Genomic DNA, 19,397 nt, shown 5'->3' with positions numbered 1-19,397 from the left:
TATATTTAAAATTATATTTAAAATCCGAAATATGGTACGAGATATATTATATAAATATATTATATAAATAATATTTATATGTATTAATGAACATTTTAAAAGAAATATGTTTGATATTAATATTTGAAGTTAATAAATTTACTATTAATACAATTAAGAAAATTGTCTTTTTTCACAATATGATTTATATACATTTGTCTCTTTCTATAATAAAAATAATTACCTGTCCATCTCTTCACTGTCGCTTGATACTTTCCAGGCCTCTTCTCCTCCTTCTCTTTCGTCTTCCCATTGCCATTCTAACTCGCACAACTTGCTAACAAATAAATTATCAAATTCTATGAATAATATTTGATTGTAAATCATACAGAGCCGGTTGTTCCGAGTGAACTATGTGATAATTTATCTAATGGACATAAGATAGAGCGAAAGAGAAAACAAAAGCGAGAGCGAGAGAACGAGTAAATTGAAATTTATCGAAAGATGAAACGATCCAGCCACAATGTTATGTTAAATATTGTATTAATTATTTAACAATTGTTAACAAAAAGATATTAAACATTATAAATATTTTATTAAATATTAAATCTTGAAAGACGCAAATTACTTTATAGACATTTTTTTACAATCTATAAAATATAAAATGGCGCACAGAATTCGATCGTCGCACAGATAAACGATTATTTAATTCTGATAACAAGCAATAAATAAATTGTAATTATTTACATATTCATTTTACGCTGTCGCTCGATGCCTCAAGCCTTCTCCTCCTATTTCTCGTCTCACTCTATACTATTAACTGGCACAATTTGAAAGCAAATAAATTATCAAATTCTATGAATAATATTTGATTATAAATCATGCAGAGCTCATTATTCCACCTTCGGATGAACTATGTGGTAATTTATCTAATGGATACAAGAAAGAGCAAGAAAGAGAGAGAGAGAGAGAGAGAGAGAGAGAGAGAGAATGAAAGCAAGAACAAGAGAGTAGATAAGCTGAAATTTATTAAAAAGTAAAAATCCAGTCACAATGTTATATTAAATATTAATTACTGTTAATAAAAAGATATTAAATATTATAAATATTTCATTAAATATTTAAAGTTTTAAAAAATCCAAATTACTTTATACGTATTTTTTACAACCTGTAAAATATAAAATGGCACATAGAATGCTATATTCACGTAAATAAACGATTATTCAAGTTTAAGCAATAAATAAATAAGTAATTACCTGTCCATCTTTTTGCTGTCCAATGCTTCCGGGGTTCCGATGCTCTCCTACTTTTTGTCTCGTGTCGCCACAACCTGCTCGCAAAAAACGGGACCGATTATGAATACGCGCATTAATCATTATTCTATAATAATCGCACGATACTTCTGATATTGGTCTTACCCGTCTTATGCGAAACACATTTTGGATCACCGTGATGAAGAAACGCCGCGAAAAAAACGAAGGAATTGAGAGACGCTCGTAGTCCGTGTATTATTAATACAGTAACAAAGAGTCTAAAATGGGTTAGCTGCACAGATCGCGCGAGCAACTTCATGCACTAACGCCAACTTCACGCGTCAGCGGCGACTCTTGCGCGTTTTCCACGACAAATTTCTCTGAATAATAAATGAAAGATTTTGCTATTATTATCTCGTATTACAACATGACTGAATATGATTCAAAATCAAAGGTGGATATCCTCTGTAGAATACGATACCCGAAAGTATAATGATCATTCGTTTTACCTAATAGCAGAATAATAAGTAATAATAATATAAATAACAAGTAATAATCAAAAGAATGTCAAATGGCTTTAAAATAATTATAGAAAATCACTTTTCTATCAATTATGTTTCATTTTAATTTTCATATTACCGTGACATAAAGCCTGTTCTTTTTAATTGAGCTTCTTGCACGGTTCATTTTTTCTCTTTTCTAAATTCTTTGGAATTTCATTCTAAGGAGTGAAAATTGAGATTTTTTAAAAAAGTTCAATTTTCAATCTTTAAAAATAAGAATTTACTTTTCGAGAGTGACACTCACTCTAAAAGTTTTAGAGAGTTTTAAAGAATCTTTCTACGTTAGAGAGAAAAAGTAAAAAGATAAACCATGCAAGAAATTCGATCAGTTAAAAACAACATATCTTTGTTGTCCTATTTGAATACTCGTTCACAGTGCAGTGAGTCTCGAGGGAACAATCGTACGACACGTTACGATCGAATTTTGCCATTTTACGAACAGAACTGTGCTTCACAAGCCGCCTATATATACTAAATAAAATACGAATAAATATATAATGCGAGTGGATGATAATTACATTTACCGATTAATAATTAAACGTGTCACAACGTTACTTGGCTCAAGATTAATTCACCCAATGCTAGTCTCGACAAGGGACAACGAAAAAGTTCGAAAATAGCGGCAACTTCAACCAATACGACGTACGCGAGTCAAACTAATGCCTTAAGGTACATTTTCACGTACCGCTCAAGTCGGTAATTTCAGTAATAAAAAGGATCAAACTGATGATAGTGGTCTAGTTTCCACCAAGAGTTTAATCCGGATCAGAATGTAAAAATGAACCAACTATATATAGTCGAATATTCCTCTGTATAGTCGAACGACAGGGAAATGCTTGACTGTGATTGGTTCTTACATTCTGATCCAGATTAAACTCTCGGTGGAAATTAGAGGTTTGTTCACGTCGCATATTCCAATATGCTTCAACATGCTCCTGCTATATAGTTCCTACTCATTCTAATAAGTGCATTGGAGTAGGAGTTATAATAGGAACATATTAGAGCATGTTGGAGCGTGCGATGCGAACAAACCTTAGGCAACCTTGTTATTCGGTATTTTGACCACGTGATTCTCGCTGAAACGGCCAGTTTAAACGGCCATGAAAATGCAATACATACCTTGATAAGGAAGCAATTGTCCGGTTGCAAACGCTTTTATTGGGTGTATTCATTTATCACGTGCACACGCTGTTGTAGTATTATTTTATTCTTGTTGATTATCGAATATTAAACAAGAACAAATAATAATGCTATGAGTGTCCCAAAACGAACGTACCTATAATCATTTTCCACTGGAAAAACTAATGCCCGTGTATTCATAATCAGATAATCATAATCCTTGTACTTAAGGCTTCCTTAAATTTATCTTTAGATTGGCTCAGCAGCCAATGAAATAATTCGTAGAGTATTTAAAGATAAATTTCATCGCCTTTTCATGCCAACGTTCGACACTCATTTTCGCGTCAAAATAAGTCACGTAATCAAAATTGATGCTTGATATTCGTCAATTTTGATCCGTTTTGATGCTCAAATCGAGCGTCAGCATGAAAATGCAGCTTTAAATATAAGACCTGATTATAAGTATAAGTGCAACACTAATTGAGCACAAATCGATTTATATATTTTTAGTGTTAATACATAATTTAATATTTTTAAAGTTATGAGATTATTAAAACAATAAAGAATATAGAATTAAAAAGACTAAATTAATTATTAATTACTGAAAACATGTAAATTGATTTACATTCAATTGCACTCTCAGTGCACACTAAGTTTTTCCAATGGAAAAATGCTTCATATTACGTTCATATTCGTTTGCTATGATATACATTTTGAAGATAAATTCCGAGATATATATTATTAAAAAATAATTTGTATATTAAATGATTTTCACAATTGTATTTCAAAACACATATTTAATCTACTCTTTTAAAATCTATTCTTTTTTCACTTCTTACATTGATCATCTTTCTTCCTTTTTTTTTCTAATATAGAGGAAATTTATAATATAGAGGAAAAAAGAGAAAAGATAAACAAATGCATAAAATTCAACTGAACAGATCGCTTTATCATAAATTTATTAAATAAATTATCGATATATCGCCATAGATAATTATTGACAAAAATGTACTAATCAATATTTTTTATATCATCAAATATTGATAATTTTGAGCATTTTTACCACCAAAAACATACTTGTACACATTCTATATATATATATAGATGGTGTGTGTGTGTGTGTGTGTGTGTGTGCATGCGTGCGCGCGCGCGTGTGTGTGTGTGTGTGTGTACGCATTATAATACGTACTACGTATACATGTGTGTCAAATCAATTATGTAGTGTGTTGTGTTTATGTAACCATGTTATGGATAGTTGTTGATTTAATTGAAAGGAAATAATTTAGATATCAAGATAAAATTTTTTAATAATAACTGATTTGCTTTTTGTAAATTAATAAGTTTTGTAAAAAAAATGTTTGAAACAAAAAAATTCGATTCAGAATACAACGCGCTAAAACGCGGGTGAGTGTGAGGTTAGGAAATCTTGAGTGTATGCTTTTGATGTTAGATAAAAGATAATTATTTTTTTATATTTCAGAGAACATCATGTTATTCTTCAAGAATACAATGACATTGTTGAAGAACTTAAACAGGAATTGGAAACGTGCAAAGTAAGCTTCTTATTTATCATTATAATAGTCTGTTTAACAGTAATAGGATCTGTTTCTTTCTTCCAATTATATCTTATTCTTACATAAACTACATTCCCAGGTAGAACACAGAAATCATATGATATTAGAAGAACATCATAATGACATTTATCACTTAAAAACAATCATAATATGATTTCTATATTTTATCATTATTACTATTCTGTAATTCTTAACGACAATGTTAATATTGTTGCATTGTTGTTATGCAGTGTAATACTTTCTAAATTTTTCGGAGTAGAAGCTTACTAAAGAATGAAAATTGAGTTCAACTTGAAAAATAATAATTTAATTCTCTATCTCTAAAAGATTTCTCCTTAGAGTTAGATTCATTCTAAAAGTTTTAGAGAATATAAGATTGGAGAGATATGATATAAAAGTTGAGCAATGACAATATAACGATATTATTAAGAGTTACAAAAAACTATCTTGGATAGCAATTCTTCTATATACGATATATATCTTTTACAGACAGAACAAGCCAGCATTCGTTCTGAGCTACAAGCTTTGTATGTTGAAAATAAAAATAGTAGTGATGCCATACGTGATTATATTTCACATGCTCATTCAGAACAATGTGGCAATGAAGATGTACACAATAAAATGGTCATGAATTTGAAAGAGCATATCACAGTTCTACAAATGGAGAAGGATTTTGCGGTCCAATTATACCAGATGTCAATGAAAGCTGTGGACACTTTAGAACAAGAACTAAAAACTCATCCAGTGGATAATAGCAATGCCATATTTTATGAGGAGCAATTGAAAAACATCAGACAATCATATTCAGAAGCTATAAAAGCTTTAGAGAGTAAATTACTTCAGGCTAAGGAAAATTTTGCAAAGCATCAGTCAATGTGGATGTCGAGTAAAGAGACGATAGAAGCTCTAAAGCGGGAAAAACAGGAAATAGAAACAAGACTTCAGGAACTTCAACAAGATTCTCAACAGAAAGGTCGGTGATTTATATAGTATTTAATTCGAGATATGAAAGAGAGAGATAGTATGTAATTTTATTTAAAAGACAGGAATGGTCAGCAGAAGATACAATCATTAATGGAAGAATTATCTGCCGCGAAAGCAGAGATACGAGTCATAAATCATTTAAAGTCAGACTTAGAGAAGAGACTGAACGAGAGTAGAAGAGAGGTCAGTAATATTATGGCGAAGTATGAAGAAACAAGGTGTAAGATGGCCGAAGCTCTTGATCTAGTAGAATCTGCTGTAAAAGAAAGGGATTTTGTACTTCAAAGAGAGGGTCAAATTGCAGAACAGAATGTCAGATTGGAAACTCGATTGGCCTCCATTGCCGAAGAACACGCCGTTAAGATGCGAGAGGAGATTGCTAGATTGAAAGATGCTTATGAGCACAACGTGAAGCAATATTTGTCAGAGATCAAACAGTTGAAAGCAGAATTATGGGAAAAGGTGACGCAATTGGATCGATCACAAAAAGAGAGCAAATTGGCAGAGGAGGAACTAGAAAAGATGCGTCGAGATTCCAAGGATTTATTGGAAAAATCGGCCGCGAAGATTTTGACCTTCGAACAAGCATTGAAACAGACGGACTCCAAGTTGGAAGCTTGTAATGAAATGTGCAAGAGACAATATAATGTAGAGATGCAGCAGCTGCGAGAAAAAATTGTTAATTTGGAAGAGAAGTTAGTAACTTCAAATGAGAAACTGAAACAACTTCAACAACAGAACTCTATGGATATACGAGATCGCATCAAGTTGGCCGATGAAAGGTCGAAGGACACGATCGATCACTACGTTAATTTGGAGGGCCAATTAGTCAAAGCTACAGATGATAAAGAATCCATGGCGACAGAATTGAAATCGCTACAATCGGCTTTCGACCGTGAGATACATAAGAGAGATTACGAGCGATGCTCGTTGGAAACTAAGATCCGTGAATTAGAAGCGAATCTTTTGAAAGAAAATTACGTAACAGAGGGTAAATCGGGTATCAATATTTCTCCAATGCAAGTCTCGCAACATAGAGCGGATACAAGCAAACATACTTTGGATATAAGGTAAATAATTTTATTATACATTAAAATGTACATTTTATGTACATTTTAATACATTTATACAGCCATGGCCAAAAATATAAGGCACCTCCACAAATTGAAATATTTTATATTTAATGAAAAATAAATTTTAAAATAATTTTATTGAAAAATATTATTGTAGGGCATAATAGGTAGCGAGTGTGTATGCGAGCGTGCGTTGCGATCAGAGGAGATTCGCGAGACATCCGCGAGGATGCATATGTGTGTATGCGAAAGAGCAGAGAGAGCCTTGAGCTTTTGCCAATCGCGAGTCCTGTAAATCTGGTTCTACATTAATTGCAAACCGATCGCAAGTTTGATAGCCAATCTGAAACTTGCATTTTGAAATCAATGTTTCATATTGGTTGTCGCAACAAACTTGCGATCGGTTTGCAACTAATGTAGAACCGGCTTAAGAGAAGCTATTGCGAGCCCTGCGAGGAGAACGATTACGAGTTTGTAAGAACGGTTGCGAGTTTGTAAGAGCTGTTGTGAATCCTGCGGTTCAACGAGTTTCGAGAAGAAACGTCGTGAGTTTTCCAAGGTCACATGTAACGCTACTACATGTAATACGATTATATGAATCAAATCGATTTATCATCTCCAGGCTTGAAAAGTGGACTTTGCTATTATATGTAGTTTACATCAACTTTTATCAGAGAGTAGTAGTACGCGGCAGCATTTTGCGATTACAGGTTTTGGTCCTCTCTCAGGTTTCTCTCTGTTTGTCTTGCGTAGTGATAGATATCTCGTACAGCGAAGAGAACAGGAAGGACCTATACAACTTCCTCTTCTTCTAATAACATGAAACTCTGGATACCCGATGTATCTGATGACGAAATTAACGAGGTCCTTCACGTGCTTTGGTCGTACTTTGTTTTACGATAACAAAAACCTACACTATTTTTATAGTGTATTATAATATTAATAATATTAATATTTTGTTAATTCTTCTTTGGCTTTTATTATCACTTTTTTCAAGAAAATGCAATAAATTTATACATATGGTCAAAGCTGTACATAAAATAAATAACTTTTACTTTGGATACTTTTCTATGTTTTCTAGATTTGAAAATATGGATTCCAACTGGCAGTCTCTATTAACTGAACAATTGAATAAACAACAAGAACATTTTGACAAGAAAATAAGAGAGATGACGCAGCATGTGACAATTCATCAAAAACTAAGCAGAAAGTAAAAAAAGTTTTATTGTGTCACTATCTAAAATCTAAATGATCAAAATTTGATTTGATTTGATTTTAAGATGGAGAGATGAAGCAAAATCTTTGACAGCACAATTCCAAGTAAAATCTAAGGAATTACGTGGAAAAATTAGCTCATTACGAAAAGAGAATGCCGAATTACACAAAGCACTTTGCAAACAGCAATTTACTCAATTTAAAACAGATACTATTCAACCTAGGTTTGTATAAAATTTGAGAGAAATTGAGTCATATTAAAATGGCATCTTCTTTTTACTTATATTTCTTTTTTTTGCAATTTTAGTTATATACAAGGATCCGAGACCAGGTGACAATGCCCTATACTTATAAATATAAAACGATCGCAACACATCTCAGATACTGTAAATATTACAGAGCAATTGGCTTTACGGACCAAAGAGATACAAACCTTAATAAGCAATGTTTATTCTTTCTTTAAATTATTTCCTATCTATTTGATAACATTGATATTGATACCGAGTTCATTCTTTGGAAACAATGCAAGCTGTGAATAAACTAGGAAACCAATATAATGTCTCATCTTTTGCTTGTCTGTCCAGCCAGGCCAGTCCTTCTTTCATCATATGGTCCAAAGCCTTTTGTGCTCTGTCCTCCTCCCATCTCAATTCTTTACACAGAATAGACTTGGAGACATAGGCGTTTGTGGACAAGCTAGCTTGACTCAATACTGCAGTATGGTCCATGCTGAGTTCACCAGGTATTGACTGTACCAAGTGCTTTCCCCTACCGATGGGAACTACGGAGAAGCCATTCCCAAATATTCTCAATTTCTTCGCGGCAGCTAACAGGTCTTCATTGGTGATCTCCTGATGCTCCTTTCTACGTCCTCTAGCCTGAATCAAACGCGTTCTCAGCTCGTCTAACGATATCAGGCCACCATTTTTGTAATTCGTTGCCATGCAGACTTCAACGATCTGGACGGCCAACTCATAGTAGAAATCGCCAATGCCCAGCACCGACCAGAAACCCTTGCCAGATGCCAAAGGATCCACACCAATCGAGGCGCACATCTCTGTGAATTGGCGTCGGAACTGCGCGTTCTTCTTGATCTCATTCTTGTACTTTGAAGCAAACTCCTCGAGATTCACACGAAACGTCTCCATGTGCTTGGTCATCTGCTCGAATTGATTTTCCTGGATTTCTGTGCCCTTATCTCGGTACTTCTCTTGCTCCAGCTTCTGCTTTTGTATCGCACCTACTCCCGCCTTTCGTCTCATCTTTTCCTGACGTTATCCCGATTGTCAAACTCAAATTCGACTCTTTGAGAATGATTTCGTTGTATGTGTGGCGTCTTATCAAATTACAGTATATGTACTGATATATACTAATGACGTTCTTCTCACATGTACACTTTCTGTACCTTTCGTATTTTCCTGTACTTTTTTTTTTTATATTATCGATGATAAAACAGTGAGTGCGGATGAGTTAAGACATTTGTTTTTGTTTGCTCACATTTTTGAGCAGCAAAAATGACAGATGATATCAGAGCTTTCCAGGTCTCAGGAACTCCATTGTTGAGAAATGTACCCGAACGGAAATTTACTCAAGATTGATAGTAGAAGGAGAGGATGATGGTAGATGGCGCCTCTCCGAGATGAATCAGGATGGAAAAACTGTAACAAGGAGAGTGTGTCTCCTACGGTTCACGGGGGTCTATATACATAACCAACAATGTCGATCGCGTTCGAAGAAGACGCGAGATTCTCGATAGCTAAGTGAGGATCGCGTGTAGCGATGAGCGCAGCGACGATGCCGAGTTAGTTGCCGTCAGTTTCTTTCGGCCCCCTCTCTCTTTTCTTCTCTCTCTCCCTTCCTCGAGACTCTCGAGAGCGAAACTGAGGAGGTGAGCGCGCGCGTAGGTCCGTGTGTGTGCGTGCAGCGTGCGTGACATTCGCGCGGCCCGCCGTCGAGGTGAACGCTTGCGAAAAGTCCGGCGGTGCCGTAGTTGGTGTCGAAAAATCGACACTCCCCTCCTCCCCCCTGTTCGCACGGATGCGTCGTCCTTGTTGAGCGGGCGGCTTGCGAGCGCGAACCTCCGCCTCCTGGTGCCGGATAGTGGAGAACATGGAGGACTACAAGTTTCTCTTCAAGGTCGTGCTCGTGGGGAACGCTGGTGTGGGCAAGACCTGCCTAGTGCGACGATTCACTCAGGTGCGTCCCTCGGGTCGGCGATTCCTCTCTCTTTTTTTTCTCTTCTTTCCCGTCATGGATTACGAAAACCTCAAGGAGAGTTCGTTGTCGAACGAGAGGCATTCTCGTGGGACCCCTCTATCTTCTCCCTCGCGCACGCAGAATTCATGCACGAACGCATTTCCCGGAAAGGGTGGAAAGTTCGTTATTTATGCATCTTGGAGATGATGTCATCTACATATATGGAATGTTACTTTGAAACCGATCTATTGTGGTTTATTTGCCTGTTATTGGTACTATTTGATGCGTCATATTTTCAATTCATATTTTCAATTCATATTTTATATTAGCCTATATTCCCTGAAACTTTCTAAAATTTATTTCCATTGGGAGATCTTTAAGAGATCGCTCTCAAAACTCTAGTCATCTCTTGTAATAGAATGCATTACTGAGCACTATTTTTATAATGTCTTTCTTAGATGACACACATATGATAAAATTATAAGATGATGAAAACTGCATTAAATGGATATGTAATTTAACATTGAAATGATATTGATATGTCTAATTTTAATATTATTTTATATGATTTTAATGTGAATATTTTAATTTACAGGGTTTATTTCCACCTGGACAAGGTGCAACAATTGGAGTTGATTTTATGATTAAAACTGTCGAAGTGGAAAATGAAAAAGTTAAGGTATATAATCTATATGCGACATGTGTGTTAGATCTATATATAATCTATTGTTGAATATTTTTTTTAGTTGCAAATCTGGGATACTGCAGGTCAGGAAAGATTTCGTTCCATTACTCAAAGTTATTATAGATCAGCACATGCATTGATATTAGTTTATGATATTTCTTGTCAACCTACATTCGATTGTTTACTAGATTGGTTGAGGGAAATCGAAGAATATGCAAGTAATAAAGTTCTTAGGATATTAGTAGGTAAATGAAAAACATAAAGATTATAAGTTAACATGTGTCTCTCTTTCCTATCATTGAGAAATTATGCAATTTTTATATGTTAATTAGGGAATAAAATTGATCGAGAGGATAGAGAGATACCGACACACGTGGGAGAGGATTTTGCACAAAGGCATGGCATGTACTTTTTAGAAACGTCCGCTAAAGAGGCGGAAAATGTAGAGAGATTATTTATGGAAATAGCAGCTGAACTTATGGAGGTAAGCAAGCCTATTTTATTTAAGATTATTTCATTTTAGAACATTTTGCAGTGCTCGTATGTTATTTTAGCAAGCACGCTGTAAGGAATTACCTCGGTATGAAACGAATACAACTTCAATAAATGGTAAAACGACGTCAATCGGTGATAGTAGTAATTGCGGTTGTAGCAGACTCTCTTAAATAATTTTTGTATGTTATATTATACCTTTTTTTATAGACACGGTGATTGAAATCGAACGTATCATATTTGATAATTTAGGGAACGTATAGTACACATATATCTTTGATACACAGTGTTATTGTTTAGTGTTATGATATTATATGCTATGTTGCTTTATACTATGTTGTAAGATATATTTAATATTTAAAACAAGATTGAAATACATCATTAAGCACTCTAGCTTTTAGGACATTAAATTTTTATAGATATATAGTGCAGTTTTACGCTCTCTTATCGCGCGTTTTATTTAATTAAAGTAATGCTGCTTGATATATATTAAATTGTTTAAGCATTTATTTCCATATGCAATGGAAATTTTATTTAATATAATTGTAGTATTTTTCTTTTGTTACTTCGAAAGTACAAATAGTTATTATCACAATGGATTTTGGTAACTTATCCAAAATCTTATTAGTAATAATAAGATTTTTACAATACGTCACATAAGCCTACGATGTATAAAGTTATTTCTAATGTGCAATATTTATGTGTTTATCACAACTATTTTGAAGAAGACAGCTCACAATGTGCTCCTAACAGCATGTTAAAATTAAAGCATAAATGACATTGTAACTCTGCATACAATAATCAACGAAAATAATTTTTATTTTAACGAATTATTTAGTAATAACTTAAAAAAGTGATAACAAGATATTATTATTAAATAACTTTTAGCATTTATATGATCAGATCTTTGTTATATTTAAATTATAATTCATGGATCCTTATAAACAGTATGTAGTTGAGTATTAATTATTCTATATACATTTCGTATGATATTAAAATGTCTAGTCTTTTTTCACATTTCTTTTATACTCTATGGCCGCGGTCCGATTCACGCTCACAATGCTTAAAAATCATTTCATCCTTGTTTATCAAATGTTAAATGAAGACAAATGATTATGAGCGTAGTCAGCAATCGGACCATGGCCTATATGTACCAATATAACATAACTATTGTAAGTAATATGTATTTTATTATGAATTTTTTGTTAGCTAATACTTTCTAATTTTTTAAAATAATCTGTAGTTTATTAGTATTAATTATCATTATAGATTGTTTCTTTTATATAATATTTTATATAAGTTGTATGTATGAATGGGACAAATATATAGTATGTATCACTGGGACAAATATTTACCTTTTTTACAAAAAGAAATTAAATTAGTCTTTGAAATTGTTACATATCTAATTTTTATTTATCTAGTAATTTTCAATCAAATTTGCAATAAGTCCTGAGAAAATGCATAACTTATATGTTAGATGTTTATATAAAAATTAAAATATCTTCCTTTCTTCGATATTTGTAATTAAGATTTTTTTAACATAGTTAAGTTATACACTAGCTATTCAATTTGAAATTACTCCAAAGATTTTATGTTACAAAAATGTTTTGTTATAATTACATAATGTAAGTTATTAATAATGCATAATATAAATCACGACTTGTAATAAAAACTATATTAGTCAAAACATATATATCAATTTTCTTGGTATGAGATTAATATTGTGTTATCATATTAATAGAAAATTATATACAGGGCGTTCCGAAATTTGCGAAAAATATAGCAAGTTTTAAAAAAAAATTAAAAGCATTTGCCACTTTTTGTTCTAAGCCAGTACTCTTTGAGATATAAAAGTTTAAAACTGCTGCTTATTCATGAATCGCTCATTGATAGTTATTATGATGATGACTTAGCTATTTAATCGTGACTTATATAATTGGCAAATTTCGAATCATTATATCTTAAAAATTATTGATTGGAACGAAAAATGGCAGATACTTTTTAAATGTATTTTTTTGCTATTTTGATTCGCAAATCTCGAACGCCCTGTAAAGGTTAGAATACATAACAATGCACGGGCGATGCACATGCCATTTGTCTTTAGTTTGTAGTAGAATTTATAAAAATTATATAGTCAATACAAATTTATATCACACATTATATATTTCTAATATAAAAAAATCAATCAAAATTTATTACTAAGTTATATGTAAGATTTATAGCAGATATATTTTTATTTAACTTTTAAATACATAAGTTTTTAAATACGAGTTTCTGTATTTTTATATTATATAATATAATATAAAAATTTCTTTTAATACACGCGAAATATAATCATACTACTACATAAAATATTGAATAAAATCTTTTATTTATATTATTGATGTGAAAATGTCTGTGTTGCAACAATTGCAGAGTACTTAAGGGATTAAAGTTGATTATGAAAATGTCTGTATTGCAATAGTTGAAGCAATAAGCACGCGCGCGCGGGTTTGTGAAGTTTACAATTAATATAATCAAAGAAAATTCACGTTCAGGAAAATTATCCTCCTACTCACTCATTATTACTTTCAAATTGTAACATTAGATCTTGCTTCCGATGTCATAATCTGAAATAATAGTGATGAGTAAACAGATACTTTAAATTATCAGCTTGTACACGTCTGCATACTGATCACCTCCTTAATTTTTATAACTCAACTAATATTTTTAATGCTTAATGATTGTGGTATTTTTAGCTCATACATAAATTTTGCATTGAAGTTATAGTCAAAAATTAAAATCAGGTTTGATATTTATATCTTTTCTTATTTCTTAAAAATATATAAATTATGACTTGAAAAACATAACCAATACGAACTAGAAATTAAACGCCTATATCGAAATTGGATCTTTAATGTTTTGTCTCGGTAGTCTAAAGGCTAGGACGGAATACAAGAGATCCGGGTTGAATATTCCAGAAGACTCCAGGCTGAATATTTTTCGCAATAAATTTACAGTTTTTCAATATATTTCTAACATCTTTCTAATATGATGCTTGATTGATCATCAAATTATTAAAAATTGCGTTCATAAGTCTGAAAAACCAATTCGACGCGCAGTTCGAATGACTACAAATATGATAAATATGCATAAATGCATGTACATATATAGTATATATGTATATAATTCACATCGAATTATTTAAGATCCAACTTCGATTGGCATTTAATTTCTAGTTTGTATTGGTGTGTTCTCACATATACGGTCTAAAATAAGATTCTTATTGACCTTAAAATTTTATTAGTTTTTTTTGCGCATTACTTTAGACATCTAAAGTGAAATATTCCTATAAAAAGCGAAACTTTTTTTTATTATGTTTCAAAATTCACTGACGAAATACAAGACGTGATTCATGCTAAAAGAAATCTTTTTCCTTTTGCAAAATTGCGTCCGATAAGTAATTTTTGCAGAAGAGCAGGTTGAAGTTAACAAATAAATGCAAAAATTATTTATCGGACGCAATTTTGTTAAAGGAAAAAATTGTTTTAGGATAAAGTACGTCTTGTACTTTATGGGCGCGAATTTTGAAACACTATATTAATTCATTCTTAAATCCAAACTTGAATAGAATTACCAATTTTTCTTAATATTATAAATTATAACCTGCTGGATTGCCAAAATATATGATCTCCGATAAATACAATTATTTATAATACAAACGAGAAAAAAATAATCGCATTGATGAAGAAGAAATGTTATGTTATTTTTTAAAAAAGAATACTTAATATTTATTTATGTAAAATACATCCAACAACAATAACAATGACATCTATTCAAAATACTATAGAATAGGAATATTTGCATGTCAAAAAAAACTTATTTCAACATATATCTCATTTCAGTAAAGAATGATTTAACTAAAAGGATTCTTTTAAATCTTTCTAAAGTTTATCGTCTGTCATCTTTTCTAATATTTTCATACATGTTCAATGATGTTGTGTGTGTAATCGGTTATTTGCAGTTTCTTGTAGTTAGAATAGACGCATCGCATGAGTGTTTCAAATGTAAAAAAAAATTAATTTTTAATATAAAATTATTGAAATAAATGTGCGCGATATATTCAATGACGCACGAAGTATTTAACAAGACATGGAATAAGGAATAATTGTGTATATTTCCATTACAAATATTGGAAAAAATTTTCTAAATGTGTTTGTTTTAAGGACAATTCAAATAATCGTTTCCGAACTTTCTCTTCGAGTGCTAAGGAAGGAACAATTATTTCTTTACAATTACTAATATATACCCCACCTTTTTTTTCAAGATTTTTGCTAATTGCAGCATATGTTACTGTAGTTGCTCCTTGATCAGCTGTCTGCGACAGTAAAGTAAGTGAATTGATTGATAATAGTTGGAGAATTTGAAAAATTTGGTATGTATTGTTACCTTCCATCCAACCATAAGCCATTTATTCCAAGCTAATACAGTTTCTTTGAATAAATCTGTTTTCACTATGCCTGGATGCACAGAATATACTAATATATTCAACGATTTGTCTTTAAAGAGTTTCTGCAATGTTATCGTAGACATTGTCTGTGCTAATTTACTTTGTCCATACGAATCATGCCTGCAAATTATTTCCCTGCAAAATAAAATAATTGTTTAAGTTTTAAGAAAATTCACATGTCATACATTAGCGAATAATCGTAAATTCATCATTGAAAATAAATGAAAAAAGATAGCTTAACAATATTTTTATAATTACTTGTCGAAGTTATTGATGTAGTCAAAATTTATGGTGCCGAGGTCATGAGCGCATGAAGTAACATTAACAATTCTACTACATTCTTCCGGATACCCGCCAGTTTTCAATAATGGCAGAAGAAGAGACGTTAGTAAAAAATGTGATAAATAGTTTACCATCCATTGTTCTTCGTATCCGTCTTCTGTATTTTTATAGATAGAAAACATAACAGCAGCTAAAAATATCATAATCTTTTTTACACAATCAAAATTCTATATCAGAATAGAATTGAAATGTCCAATCACTTACCATTGTTAATTAATATATGAATTTTATCATAATCCGCTTTTATTTGTTTTGCAAATTTTTTGACTGATTCGAGAGAGGAATTGTCAAGCTTATAAACTTTTGCTCGTCCACTAGTGACACCAGATTCTCTAATCTGATGAATAATATTTTCACCCGCGCTAATTACTCTACAAGCTAATCATTTATTCATATTTCCATGTATTGACATATTATAATGTTATAGAATATTACATCGACAATAACTTAAATAATTTACCGATTATAACTTCCATGTCACACTGTAACAATTGCTTAACTATTTTCGCTCCTATACCTCTAGAACCACCAGTTACAATTGCAATTCTATTCGGTTTTGGAAATAAATCTAAAAAAGAATATGAACAAAATAATACAAACATTATAATTAATTATGTAATATTAAAAATTATGCTTCATTAATCATATTCTATAAATAGCAAATTTTGAAAAAGCATAAACGAAGTCATAAACAAAGAATTAAATATTATATTGTTAAATATCATCCTAATTTTTTTTTATTTCAAAATAATTTTCATATTTTCCTGATTATAAGGGGACGAAGAATTTTATGGATTAATATAATTTTGCACAATAAAAGCTGCAAAATTATTGCAACTGCCATTTTCAGTTGCAATAATTTATAATAATATCAATGTCTCCAGAATTTATTGTGACTCTCTATTGTGAATCAATTTATATACAAAATAAAATAAAAATAAAAAAAAAATATTTTATACATAAATATTTGTATACATACACTGAAAAAAAATATAGTCAATTTTAATAAATATTTAGTTGGCAGTATTGAACTAAATATTTATTAAAATTTACTATATTTTTTTCTCAGTGTAGTGTCATATATTCATTTATTTATTTAATATTTAATTTCTACTATAATATCGCTAAAAATTTGTATATCCCTTTTCTGAGATATATTAAACAATATACAAATAAAATTTCAAAAAGTTATGCATGTATTGCATCATTTAAAACACTCAATACCTTCATACAGAGTGTTTTAAATGATGCAATATATATGTGTAAAAATATGTAAAATTTATATCTTCCTTTTTTCTTACCTATTTTATTGTATCTGGCGTTGAATATATCATGTCCATGATACTTTAGTCCAATAGAATAATATTTTAAGTTGCAGAATATGCACGTTTTATAACAAATGATGCTGAGCACAATAGAGGCACAAATCAATGTCACTTCAAGTAACATTGTTACACGAAATTGTCAGTTAACAATCATATATTTAATATTTTCGTCACGATACGAATATTCATGAATCGAAGCATCAACTTTAAGTTCAAGTTGCAACGAAATTCACGTCTCTAAGAAATTGCAGTCCAAACTGATCACCGTTAGGCACTGTTACTGGCTCCACATCCGTACTTTTCAGCCACATCAACCGTTATGCGTACAGGATCGTTCGTTACAGACTATATATATGGGGAATGCTGTTTTGAGAAATGGATCCCCACTTGGGATCCATTCCCTTTTCTGATCGCATAAGTGTCCTTCACATAAGAAAGTGCAGAAATTTAGTTATCATGACGGAGTTAGCATGACGGAGAATAATAGCGTATAGACAATATTTAAAATGTTAAAATTTTTCTGAAAGAATAGGATTATTTAATATGCTACATTCTTAGTTACTTATATTTTATTATTTTATTCTTACTTTTTTTTTACTTAGTTACTTATATTTATATTGTATTTTTCATGTATTTCACTAATAAAATAATATCTCCTGCCGATATCTTATTTATTATTAGATATTACAAATATTGCAAATATTACTTATTAGATATTACAAATATTACGCAATTCATTTTTCAATTTGATAATAATCTGGAATTATATGTTTCAATTTTCGACTAAACAAAACGAAATGAATCGCAATAAATAATTTCCAATTTTATTCCAATTTTAGCAAATAGTTATTTTTAATAGCTAAAAGGCTTCGAATAAAAAATTTTAGGAAGTTTATTTTTAAATTTAAATTCTGTCCGTTGTTAAAAACGTTATCTTTCATCATTTTTTTCTTAATAACACAACGTGATAATCAATTAGCAATAAGTATGGTGTAGACATCTATGTATATTTATGTATATTACCGTATGTTTCGCGAGTTTTTATTTTTAAAAATCAGTGATAGTAGAAAATACTCAGCAGAATAGTTCACTGATATTATATTAGAATTCCGTCTTCCTTATATTCCGTCTTTCCTTATATTTCCCTATAAATTTTGCTCTACAATTACAGAAAATGATATATACAATCAAAATTATATCTATTATGAAAAATTTCTGTCTTTTAATAATTTTCAATATATATTTTATTTCCGTTGCTCGCACTTCAATTTCACTGCTTTATTTTAAAGTTGCTTCAAAAGATTCTCTAATCTGAAATTTTGACTCTAACTATCTAGAAGGTCCGGGAAAAAAGGTCAAGTAATTTTTTACAAGATTTTGATAAATATTCTATGTATAGTGTGAATCTTTCTTCTTTACTATCCTATAGATTTCACGACTTTAATTATAGATAAGAAAATGACAGATAATTTTGTGAAATTCCTATTTTTTATTAATTTTCAATATATAATTTATTTATGTTATTTGTACTTCAATTTGTACTTAAAAAGTTGCATTTAAACAAATTTTTAATCTTATCTGAAATTTTGAACAAAAAATATATGAAAAATTGAGAAAGTCTCAGATGTTTTTCGTAAGATTTTAATAAATTTCTGTCTCTAGAAAAATAGAAATCTTGTTAGATACTTTATGTGACTTTTCAGACACTTGCATGATACATAAATTTAAACTACATAACTTAACTCTATTATTTACAACAGCAACAAGTCATAATTGTGCAATTATCAAGAATTAAATCGATGCAATTATGTCAAACGTATTAAACCTACAATTACTACGAAATTATACAAGAAATTATACGAAATTATACGAAATTATACTACGAAAGAATACAAGAAATTTTATAAATTCAACATCAGCCTTTATGTTTATAATATTATTTATGAGATTATTATACGTTTTCTTATTTCAAATTTATTTGAAGTACGCTTTTGATAATAAAAAATGTCCATACATAAATTAATATTTCATCAATAATATAAAACGATTCCGTGTGTGTGTGTGTGTGTGTGTGTGTGTGTGTGTGTGTGTGTGTGTGTGTGTGTGTG

General features: G+C 30.9%; 4 protein-coding genes across 4 annotated transcripts; 2 read left to right on the top strand and 2 right to left on the bottom strand.

The window, feature by feature from the left end:
• Positions 1 to 4,233: 4,233 nt before the first annotated feature.
• LOC108694592 (restin homolog) lies at positions 4,234 to 8,312 on the top strand. The gene is made up of 7 exons (XM_018204171.1): positions 4,234 to 4,318; positions 4,395 to 4,467; positions 4,978 to 5,461; positions 5,531 to 6,542; positions 7,627 to 7,755; positions 7,826 to 7,984; positions 8,068 to 8,312. The coding sequence occupies exons 1-7, from the start codon at positions 4,269 to 4,271 to the stop codon at positions 8,093 to 8,095; spliced, it is 1,935 nt and encodes a 644-aa protein (XP_018059660.1). The 5' UTR covers positions 4,234 to 4,268; the 3' UTR covers positions 8,096 to 8,312.
• On the bottom strand, positions 8,231 to 9,384 carry LOC108694593 (vacuolar-sorting protein SNF8). Its single transcript, XM_018204172.1, has one exon. The coding sequence runs from the start codon at positions 9,020 to 9,022 to the stop codon at positions 8,267 to 8,269; it is 756 nt and encodes a 251-aa protein (XP_018059661.1). The 5' UTR covers positions 9,023 to 9,384; the 3' UTR covers positions 8,231 to 8,266.
• A 1-nt stretch (position 9,385) lies between these two features.
• LOC108694594 (ras-related protein Rab-30) lies at positions 9,386 to 11,518 on the top strand. Its single transcript, XM_018204173.1, has 5 exons — positions 9,386 to 9,956; positions 10,552 to 10,635; positions 10,703 to 10,886; positions 10,974 to 11,125; positions 11,196 to 11,518. Exons 1-5 carry the CDS (start codon positions 9,870 to 9,872, stop codon positions 11,304 to 11,306), a joined length of 618 nt encoding a protein of 205 aa, XP_018059662.1. The 5' UTR covers positions 9,386 to 9,869; the 3' UTR covers positions 11,307 to 11,518.
• A 3,435-nt stretch (positions 11,519 to 14,953) lies between these two features.
• LOC108694573 (dehydrogenase/reductase SDR family member on chromosome X-like) lies at positions 14,954 to 17,656 on the bottom strand. Its single transcript, XM_018204141.1, has 6 exons — positions 17,266 to 17,656; positions 16,425 to 16,532; positions 16,169 to 16,342; positions 15,881 to 16,094; positions 15,562 to 15,757; positions 14,954 to 15,490 (listed from the first exon to the last, which is right to left on the bottom strand). The coding sequence occupies exons 1-6, from the start codon at positions 17,411 to 17,413 to the stop codon at positions 15,296 to 15,298; spliced, it is 1,035 nt and encodes a 344-aa protein (XP_018059630.1). The 5' UTR covers positions 17,414 to 17,656; the 3' UTR covers positions 14,954 to 15,295.
• Between the last annotated feature and the right edge of the window lie 1,741 nt (positions 17,657 to 19,397).

This window comes from Atta colombica, unplaced genomic scaffold (assembly GCF_001594045.1).
Source record: "Atta colombica isolate Treedump-2 unplaced genomic scaffold, Acol1.0 scaffold120, whole genome shotgun sequence".
NCBI lineage: Eukaryota > Metazoa > Arthropoda > Insecta > Hymenoptera > Formicidae > Atta > Atta colombica.
Note: the sequence above shows the minus strand (reverse complement) of the source record. Positions and strands in the feature narration are given on the sequence as shown.

What these genes read in the sequence shown, in the direction of transcription:
- LOC108694593 (XM_018204172.1), bottom strand. Translation starts at nt 9,022, where the DNA reads ATGAGACGAAAGGCGGGAGTAGGTGCGATACAAAAGCAGAAGCTGGAG.
- LOC108694592 (XM_018204171.1), top strand. Translation starts at nt 4,269, where the DNA reads ATGTTTGAAACAAAAAAATTCGATTCAGAATACAACGCGCTAAAACGC. An exon ending in AGGAATTGGAAACGTGCAAA is followed by an intron (nt 4,468 to 4,977) that starts GTAAGCTTCTTA and finishes TATCTTTTACAG; the next exon opens with ACAGAACAAGCCAGCATTCG. An exon ending in CATCAAAAACTAAGCAGAAA is followed by an intron (nt 7,756 to 7,825) that starts GTAAAAAAAGTT and finishes TTTGATTTTAAG; the next exon opens with ATGGAGAGATGAAGCAAAAT.
- LOC108694573 (XM_018204141.1), bottom strand. Translation starts at nt 17,413, where the DNA reads ATGTTACTTGAAGTGACATTGATTTGTGCCTCTATTGTGCTCAGCATC. An exon ending in CGCCAGATACAATAAAATAG is followed by an intron (nt 16,533 to 17,265) that starts GTAAGAAAAAAG and finishes ATTCTTTTTTAG; the next exon opens with ATTTATTTCCAAAACCGAAT. An exon ending in TACATCAATAACTTCGACAA is followed by an intron (nt 15,758 to 15,880) that starts GTAATTATAAAA and finishes TTTATTTTGCAG; the next exon opens with GGAAATAATTTGCAGGCATG.
- LOC108694594 (XM_018204173.1), top strand. Translation starts at nt 9,870, where the DNA reads ATGGAGGACTACAAGTTTCTCTTCAAGGTCGTGCTCGTGGGGAACGCT. An exon ending in TAGTGCGACGATTCACTCAG is followed by an intron (nt 9,957 to 10,551) that starts GTGCGTCCCTCG and finishes TTTAATTTACAG; the next exon opens with GGTTTATTTCCACCTGGACA. An exon ending in TAGCAGCTGAACTTATGGAG is followed by an intron (nt 11,126 to 11,195) that starts GTAAGCAAGCCT and finishes ATGTTATTTTAG; the next exon opens with CAAGCACGCTGTAAGGAATT.